Source organism: Homarus americanus, unplaced genomic scaffold (assembly GCF_018991925.1).
Source record: "Homarus americanus isolate GMGI-L3 unplaced genomic scaffold, GMGI_Hamer_2.0 scaffold32822, whole genome shotgun sequence".
In the NCBI taxonomy this organism is placed as follows: Eukaryota; Metazoa; Arthropoda; class Malacostraca; order Decapoda; family Nephropidae; genus Homarus; species Homarus americanus.
This window is the reverse complement of record NW_024718944.1, coordinates 16,188-26,744: the sequence shown is the minus strand read 5'-3', so window position 1 is coordinate 26,744 and position 10,557 is coordinate 16,188. Positions and strand designations below refer to the sequence as shown.

At 36.8% G+C, this 10,557-nt stretch overlaps 1 protein-coding gene across 1 annotated transcript; it reads right to left on the bottom strand.

The window, feature by feature from the left end:
• Positions 1–1,935: 1,935 nt before the first annotated feature.
• Positions 1,936–8,136, bottom strand: LOC121859880 (deleted in malignant brain tumors 1 protein-like; the record flags this gene model as incomplete). The annotated part of the gene is made up of 5 exons (XM_042356838.1): positions 7,980–8,136; positions 7,372–7,487; positions 6,002–6,120; positions 5,694–5,812; positions 1,936–2,138 (listed from the first exon to the last, which is right to left on the bottom strand). Coding segments are annotated over exons 1-5 (645 nt in total), but the record flags the coding sequence as incomplete, so codon positions are not given.
• Between the last annotated feature and the right edge of the window lie 2,421 nt (positions 8,137–10,557).

The following is a 10,557-nucleotide window of genomic DNA, read 5'->3' as shown; positions in this document are numbered from 1 at the left end:
AGCGTTTTGTTCCCACCACTGTAAAATATTCTGGTAACTGCTTATTTTCTCCTTAACATTTATCCAAAACACTCTTAAATTTACCTGCACTTATCAGAGCTTAAAATTACTACAAATCAGTTTCCAGATAACTTTACCTACTTTTACTTTTTTGCGAATGTTTACTTTTGACAGAACCATTGAATGGTCAGAAAAACTGACTGGAACAGTAATACACTTTACACTTTTGTTCTCAAGCCCCTTAACGTAAAGCCCATGTAAACTCAGGTTGATAATTATGTATCATGGCAATATCCTAAGTTAAAGCTTTGGACACCATACATTTGTATTCATGATTGCTATAATCTCTTATGCTGGTAACACAGTTAAAATCCCCTCCAATTATTATAGTTTTAATATCACTCCTGATATATTGAATCACCAGAAAATTATTTTTCTCTCCCCCTTTTCCTTGTATCCCCTGATGGGGCAAAAATATTATTAATGAGAATTATATGGTCTAACACGTAAACTCTGACACATAAAATTTGGCCATTCTCATCCATCTCATAGTTTAGTATTTTGAAAGTGAAATTTTTCCTTACTAAAAATGCAGTTCTTCTTTTAACAAATGTGTATTGTTCAAAATAATCTGGAAGTAATCATTTAGGTAATATAATCCTCAACATTATGTTCCTGTATTATAAAGATGTCATTATTATAATAACTAGCAATAGATAATAGTTGCACTTGCCTACTTAAACTATATTTAGACCATTCACATTTAGTGTAGCACTCATAATAAACATGTTAATTATTGTCATAATAAAGACTAAAAAAATCGTTTCTTTATTTTATCTTCATGACTTCTCTTTTCTCTCCAACTGTTCTATTATTTCCTTTATTCACCTCTTTTTTGGCTTGTTCTTTTCCATCCCTCTTACTCAACATCACCTTACTACCGCTAATTGCTCGTATGCTGCAGCTCTGTATATGTTCAACCGTTTCATTTTCTTCCCATCTTCTTTTTTTCCTTTCCCAATTTCTAATTCATTATCTATCTGAGTATTCACTTGACCACTTATAGAACTTTGGTTTTCATTGTTTTTATTTTGCTATGTACGATCCTTTTTTCCAAATTTTTTGAAATGTTGCCATCAGTTGCTCCATCTTTTTGCACTTTTACCTGATTTTAAATCATAATAGTCGTTTATTTCTCATTAATTTTTCCCTGATTTGTTCTGAACTTTCTTGTCTGCATCATTATTGTTTCTGTTTGGTGACATAATACAGGTGACCTCTACAATCTCCTCCATTGTATCCGTGTTTTCACTTCTTGCTGCTTCATACTCTGTCCCTGTCATATTTATTGCCAAAGTGTTTAGCAGCACTTCGTACTTGGATAATATCGTCAAAGAAGTAGAATCCTTGGAAATCCTTTGTTTGTACTAGACATTCCACCACTCCTCCACTTCTCTATGTATATGCCAATCGGTATGCCTTCATGTTTTTTAACTCTAGAACACTATCTGCATGTTTTCAGAACGATTTCACTATCCTCGGGTTCAACTGACCCGGGAAGGAAACTTTTAAAAAATAATAATTCAAAATGCAATTAATTTATAAAAAAGAAAGTCAATACTTCAAGCTTTACTTTACCCTATTAAGAAAAAAAATAAGGGAAATATAAATGGAAGTAGTTACTGTACAAGAGCAGAAAAAATATGAATGAGTTATTACTCTGATCAACATAACACAAATATATTCACTAAGAAGACTTAATATTAGATTATCTCCAGACCATTGGCTTCCTGTTGACAAGCAGAGAGAGCTACCATTCAGTCGTAGCACATGAAGGTTATTTATCCCCCCCCCCCACACTATGAATCTACTTGGGTCTATCGAACATAAACTCCATAAAAACACACAAAAAAATAGGAGCACAGAGTGACGTACCTGCCCTCGGTGATGCCTAAACAGGAACTGATAGAGGAACCCATTATCCCATATGGAAACCCCATAGAACAAATGAACGTCGAGAAGCATCGGGTCTGACAGATCTAAGGTTAGTGTTTTAAGGAACTTACCACAGCTGGGTTTCGTGGTCGAGCTGGGCATCGTGGTTGAGCTGGGCTGGCTGGAGGTGGAATCTTGGTTCTCTACAACAAAAGCGTGAATTTATTTTCAAAGTAATAATTTGTTTACAGGTGTATACTTCTGCTAACAATGAAATTCTGAAAAACTCAGATGTGATTCAGAAACAGTGCTTATGAGTGTATCTTTGGATGTTTACACGGACGAAACTCGAACAAATGGAAGTGAAGGAAATTGCCCCTGTTCCGCCTGTGGGGAGACTATCTTACCTAAAACTAAAAAATCAAAATGACCAGGAAAATACAGAACTTCATACAATAGTGTAGCTGGACACTACAGTATATGATAATTTTGGATTAACTGTGTCATAGATTGACTAGCTGATGAGGGTGGCAGTAATGCTAAATAATCACCAGAGAATTAAAAGGTGCTTTCATAATATGAGTAAATGAAGTAAAATCTTACAAAATATTGAAGATTAAACTGTTTACATTTTTATAATCGCCAATAAATAAATTTTCCAATTAAGTTATAAATTATTAACATTAAAGTGTTTATCACTGGAAATAGTTTGCATATTCTTATTTCCATTCACTCTACCATTGAAATTGTGGAGAAATTTCAGCTTTCATATTGGATATGAAGTAGCGAAAAGAAAACTATAGTTGCCGTTAGTACAGATGTCCTGAGGTTAAAGAACAAATCCACTACCACTCACCCATAGCTCCAACCATTCTCTTGTCAATCATAAGAACATAAGAACATAAGAATGGAGGAAACTGCAGCGGGCTTATTGGCCCATACTGGGCAGTCCCGTTTACACCCAACCCCTATTGCTCATATAAGCATCCAACCTATGTTTGAAGCTATTCAGCGTATTCGAGTTAATGATGATATTTGGTAACTTGTTCCATTCATCCACTACTCTGTTTCCAAACCAGTGTTTACCTATTTCCCGCCTAAATCTAAATTTGTCTAATTTAAAACCATTGTTACGAGTTCGCTCCTGGTTGGATAGTTTGAGTACCTTTGTAATGTCCCCTTTGTTTAGCCCTGCCTTCCACTTGTACACCTCTATCAGGTCGCCCCTCGCTCTACGTCTCTCGAGGGAGTGCAAATTAAGATGCTTTAACCTGTCTCTATACTCAAGGTTCCTAATGCCCGGGATTAGTCTTGTCATTCTCCTCTGAATTCTTTCCAAGGATTCTATATCCATTCTGTAATACGGTGACCAGAACTGAACTGCGTAATCCAGGTGTGGTCTCACAAGAGCAAGATACAGTTTTAGGATGACCTCGCTAGTCTTGTAACTAACACTCCTTTGTATGAACCCAAGTACTTTATTAGCCTTGTTACGAGCAAAAACACATTGTTTACTTGGCTTAAGGTTCCTACTTATCATTACTCCTAAATCTCTCTCGCAGTCGGATTTCTCTATGGCATCGTTGTTCATCTGGTATCTGGTTTCCCTGTTTACATCTCCTATACTGAGTACTTTACATTTGTCCACGTTGAATTTCATCTGCCATTTTTCAGACCATTCGAAAAATTTGTTTAGATCTTCCTGTAGTTTTGCTGAGTCCTCGTCAGATTTAATAACACGTCCTATTTTAGTGTCATCAGCAAATTTACTTATGTTGCTGTCTATGCCGATATCTATGTCGTTTATGTATATAATAAATAATAATGGTCCAAGTACTGAGCCATGGGGAACTCCACTTGTGACGTTGCTCCAATGGGACTTAGTGCCGTTAATGCTCACTCGCTGTTTCCTGTCCTGTAACCACGCCCTAATCCATTTAAGGATGTTACCTTTGGTGCCATGAGCTTCTACCTTTCTAATTAGTCTTTCGTGGGGGACTCTGTCGAAGGCTTTGCTAAAGTCGAGATATACCACATCATAATTGTGCCCCTCGTCCACCGATTCGAAAACTGATGAAAAGAATGTTAATAGATGAGTTAGACAAGAACGTCTGCTTGTGAAGCCATGCTGGGAATCATTGATCAATCGGTGCTTCTCCAGGTGATTTCGAATAGAGTTTGAAATGATTGCTTCCAGTAATTTGCCTACTATTGATGTTAGACTGATTGGGCGGTAGTTAGAGGATAGTGATCTATCCCCCTTCTTGAAAATTGGTATTACATTCGCTATCCTCCAGGATTCTGGTACTATACCTGTTTTTAAGGACATGTTAAACAACTTTGCTAAGGGCATACTAAGCTCTTCCTTACATTCCTTTAATACTCTGGCAAATATCTCATCGGGACCAGGTGACTTATTAGGCTTTAGTTTGTCTATTTGCTTACTAACATCGTTACTAGTCACTACTATCTCGCTTAATTTGTTTTCTTCACTATCTCTGAATAGAGTCGGTGCCTCGGGTATCATGTTTAAATTTTCGGTGGTGAAAACTGTTGAAAAATATTTATTCAAATTATTGCTCATTTCTCTGTCGTTATCAGTGAGCTCGCCGGTGTCGGACCGTATTGGTCCAATCTTTTCTCTTGTTTTAGTTTGATACATTTGGTAGAATCCTTTGGGGTTTGTCTTCGCCTCCCTTGCTATCCTTACCTCATTATTCCTCTTTGCTTTCCTTATCTCGGTTTTAACCCTACTCGCCAATACCCTATAATAGTCCGGGAGGTGAATTTCGCCACGATTTATCCTTCTACCTATAGCCTTCCTTTGGCCGATGATGATCTTTAAATAGCTCTTGGGGAATCTGTATCCTCTAATGCTGATTTTACGAGATAGATCCACAACAATGAGTATATCCATTATTCAGTTTTATAAGATCCAAGAATATTAATAATTATGGTAATAGTCACACTGGAGACGATATACACCCATGGTAGTAGTAAACACTGGAGACGATATACACCCATGGTAGTAGTAAACACTGGAGACGATATACACCCATGGTATTACTGTAGTCAACACTGGAGACGATATACACCCATGATAGTAGTCAATACTGGAGACGACATACACCCATGGTATTAGTCAACACTGGAAACGATATACACCCATGCTAGTAGTCAACTGTGGAGACGATATACACCCATGGTAGTAGTCACACTGAAGACGATATACACCCATGGTGGTAGTCAACACTGGAGACGATATACACCCATGGTAGTAGTCAACACTGGAGACGATATACACCCATGGTAATAGTCACACTGGAGACGATATACACCCATGGTGGTAGTCAACACTGGAGACGATATACACCCATGGTAGTAGTCAACACTGGAGACGATATACACCCATGGTAATAGTCACACTGGAGACGATATACACCCATGGTGGTAGTCAACACTGGAGACGATATACACCCATGGTAGTAGTCAACACTGGAGACGATATACACCCATGGTAATAGTCACACTGGAGACGATATACACCCATGGTGGTAGTCAACACTGGAGACGATATACACCCATGGTAGTAGTCAACACTGGAGACGATATACACCCATGGTAATAGTCACACTGGAGACGATATGCACCCATGGTGGTAGTCAACACTGGAGACGATATACACCCATGGTAGTAGTCAACACTGGAGACGATATACACCCATGGTAATAGTCACACTGGAGACGATATACACTCACCTGTACTCGCAACGGTGCAGCTGAAGCCCGTAAAGGCATCTTTCCTACTTGTCGTAAAAGTGACAGTCAAGCTGTTCGTGGTAGTCTTGACCGTAAAACTGTTGTACCGTCCACTTACTCTGTCAGGAAAATATTAACTGTTATGTTAAAATGTAATTTATTTTATTTACTTATTTATTTATTTATTTATTTATTTATTTTTATTTTTTTTTTTTTTGTGTGGCCAAATATTTTATTGTTTTTATTTTTAGAAACAGCTATAATTTAATCTTTTAAATTTCATCATCTAGAAATTTTGCGATACTTACTTTGGGAGCTCTGCCACATTACTTTGTCCACCAGATTCTTCGAACATCAATTTATCCTTGTTCTTTTGGGTAGAGAATGGATCACAAACCACAATAAGCTTTGCATTTTGATCGGCATTCTGTTAGACAATCATACAATACTTGTAAAAGATTCAATAAAGTATGACATAAAGATTAAAGTTCAAGGTAAATCTCACCTCTTGGATATTTACCAAGTCAAAGTTGACACAGCGCAGAATCTAATGTATGCTGATACATGTATTGTACTGTACGTACACTTATCCTCACAAAATTGTGTTAGACAACAGGAATCGCAGTGCTCATTCTGATATTCATCGACTCCTAGGTACACATAATTTTTTGATCGACGTACATATACGTATATGGAGAGCAATGTATACATGTATGCTGACATACTCATACATATGTAAAGGAATGTAAACATCTCCGAAGACACACTTACAGCATGAAAAGCAGGATGTGAAAATGGGATGTTGTATAGCAGTGAAATATGGGCAGTTAAAGTACATGACATCAGCAGGCTTGATCAAACTGATATGAGAATGGTGAAGTGGATGTATTATGTGACACTGAAGGACTGGAGGTTCTGTTCAGGACCAAGAGGGTGGCTGGGTATTGGGCGTACTGGCAAAGTTTTGCATAGAAGGCAGGCTGAGATAGTTTGGGCATGTGGACAGAATAGATAAGACCGAATGGGTCATGAGTCGCACGAGTCCAAATGTGGAAGGGGGTGGGGTATAGCCAGGGGCGAGCCATAGTGAGAATTGCAAGAAATTACATTTGGGATTAAAACCTGAAAAGAGAAACTGCAAGGTGCCGTGGTACATAGAGAGCAGCCTTCAGGTAACCGTACGGCTAACCCACGAAAGCTCGCGAAATGGCAGTAAAGGTTTGACGACGAAGATGAAGATGACGAACATCGAGGTCAGTCGTCACGGAGTTATTACCTTCAATTTGTAATACACCTGTAAATTTACGTCATGTAAAGTTGTTTAAACAAACATTTGTCCTGTAACTGAACTAAGGCAACTTTATAAGTTAATTTAATTAATATGGATATCAGTTGAGAATGGGGTTTAGGGCCCTGTGATGATGTCAAGCCTGAGAAGCGAGGTAGATGAATTGAGCAAATACAGTAGATGAATTGAGCAAATACAGTAGATGACTTGAGCAAATACAGTAAGCTTTATGGCAAAACAAGGTCACGATATTTTTCTTGATCAATCTTAAGGCATTTTATGGTAAATCCCAACAATTACCCAGAATAAATATAGGACTGTAACCTTCAAGTGAGTTTAGTCTCACTCATATCATTTAGAGCGCAACATTAGAAAAAATATAAGACACACCGTAAAGCTCCAGCTACACGTATGGCTATTGGGATAATTATCTGGGTAGTTCTGAGACTGGAAGATGAGCTCTTCACCAGAGACGAGAGTGTTGTCACTGCCACAAGGAACAATTTCTGTAATGATTAAGGGAAAGTTGCCAATTTATCACCACAAATGTTCTCTTTTATTGTCTGGACAAGTAATGGGTATAATACATACATATACAAAGGTTTTAATTATAATATAATTTCAGAGTTACAACGTGAATGACAAGGTTGAAAAGTGAGGAAATTTACGGAGGGAAAATGAAATATCCAATGTTGTTGGTGCATTTTATTTAAAAATCAAGCACTTTTTAATGGGGTGGTTGGTACTGGCTCATTTCACTTGCAAGTCTTCCTATACTTAGTGGTGTCTCGCTGAGTGCGCCTCGAGTATCGCTCCCCACATCAAGCTGCTTTATCCCCTTATCTATTGTGCTATAACTCTGAAACTATGTTCATGAAGTCTTATACAGTATTTCACCCTTATTTATGTGTCATGATTACACTCTTAGATTTATGAAACTTTTTTATAATCCCTTTGTATGTTCATGTGCATTATCGTTTTTTCTTAAGCATATTTACTGCGAGTGCTACGACGAGAATGTATGGAGTAGTAAGGCTCAATTCCACCCCCAGAAGTGTTGTTGCCGTCAGGCTGTAGCCCCGTCATGTCATACACATTGGGTAGTGGGATGGGTATACCTCCTGGAGTAAAGCTTTGTCGTAATCTGAAAAATATTTAATATTAATATTAGTATTTTACATCATCATTTGGGAACATTACTTTTGAACCTTAGAACGGGATTACTTATTTTGGACAAAATGACAATGATGCTCACATAAAAGATATGTAGTGTGATAAACACAGATTGCATTGTGGAGTATATTTCACTATACTGGGGTACGAAAGTGTTTCCAGAACTAGAGGTATTCTTAGTCTCCCTTTCATTAATTTCCATATCTTAGATCATTGCTAATAATTTTCTAAAATTTTCAGTTATCTTATTGTGATATATATATATATATATATATATATATATATATATATATATATATATATATATATATATATATATATATATATATATATATATATATATATATATGCTGATAACCACAAGGAAAGAAGAAAACACGAAGTTCCCAAGCGCTTTCGTGTAATTCACATCTTCAGGGGTGAGTACAGACTAGAGAGAGAAATACAAATCAAGGTGAATATATACAGAGGAGGGTGAGACCAGGTCCACAATGGTCAGGTATTAGGTAATGACCCTACTAATCTTTAAATAGCACACAACGGTTGGTGGTCAGGTCAGATGGTCAGGTGACCCGGCCTTCTCACCTAGTCACAAATCTTCTTAATTACAAAATTGTCCAGTTTGTACATGCCATTACTCAAATTCAATGTGACTGCTTCGGTGTGTTTAATGAGACTAGATTCTATAATGCTCCTACTGTCAATTGAATTACAAGGTAATATTGAGAAGGCATTATCCCAGTCAATGCAATGCTTGCTATCCCTCAAATGAACAAACAGAGCATTGGATTCCTGGCCTGTCCTAACACTATATTTATGTTGTTTAAGTCTAGTTACAAGATCTTTACCTGTCTGGCCTAAGTAAAACATATTACATTCCTTGCAAGGAACTATATAAATGCAACCAATTGTGTTTTTGAGGGAGTTCTTGATTAACATTTGTTTAACAGTGCATGAGTTTTTAAATGCCACATTGACGTTCCAGATTTTTAGTTGTAAAGGAATTTGAGATAAATTTTTGTGAAATGGTAATACTAAGAGATTCTTATGGTCATGGGTGGGCGCGGGATCAGTTCTATAAAAATATTTCTTAGTAATGTTTAGGCATTTATCTATGAAAGAACTAGGGTATTTAAGGTTTGAGCCATTATTATAGATATATTTATATTCCTCATCAATGAATTCCGGGCTGCAAATTCTCAAAGCACGTAAAAACATTGTTGAAAATACTGACTGTTTGACTCTATTATGGTGGGCAGAATAATAATGAATATATGAACACACATTAGTAGGTTTTCTATAAATACTGAGCTTAAAGGTGTTACCTATTCTGTGTATGAGACAGTCTAGGAATGGCAATTTACAGTCATGCTCTAATTCCACAGTGAATTTGATCGAGGGGGCTAAGTTATTAAGTTGTGGCAGGAAAACTTTTAGGTCTTCATTACTTGGCCAGAGACATAATACATCATCTACATATCTAAACCAGACTGCTGAAGGTGGTAAAATATTACTTAATAGTTTCTTTTCAAAGAATTTCATATATAGGTTGCTTAATACAGGTGAGAGTGGATTCTCCATTGCCATACCAAATTTTTGAGCATAATATTCTCCATGAAGTCATCTTGCGAGACGGGCAATTAAATATTATCCAGGGAATCTATGAGGAACTCCAGTAAATCATCAACTGGGACCTTTGTAAAGAGTGATGTTACATCACAACTGACCAGTTTAAAATCATAATTAATGTGTAAGTTATTGAGTTTATCAAAAAGATCCATATTATTCTTTATATTAGAATTAGAAATGTTACCAACTAGGGGATTTAGTAAAGAAACTAACCAAAGAAGCTATTTAGATTGCTAAAGATGACGTCACTAGGCTAGGCGGACCCCTTGGGCAGAGACGCTGGCTGAGCAGTGCTTCCACTTTTAAGGAATTTTCCTGATTTTAAGAAATTTCTGGTCTAGTAAAGCATGATAAGGAATTTTCTCAGGAATTTGTAAAATCTAAGGAATTTTAAGGAAAATCAGCTTTGTATGTGAAGATGATTTTGTCTTGTGAAGTGTCAAAGATAACCATACTAGTTAAGTCTCCCACACTGGAATGAAAGAAAATGGGTAAGGGACCGCTCATCAGCTCATCAGCTGAGTGAGCTCCATGGCTTGTTTTGAATGTGGTGGGGAAAATGTAAGTTAGATATTTTATCTTAATTATGTTTTGACAATATTTTTTGTATTGCCATGGTTGATCAATGATATAATGAATATGTTTGGATTATGTAGGTCGAATAATAATTAGATGTTGGTGGTTTATGATGAGAAATAAGGAACTGTAATTGTTATATTTTGAATGTAGGGTACTGTGTGACTTGTATGAGTTTCCTTTTTGTGCAATGTGCTG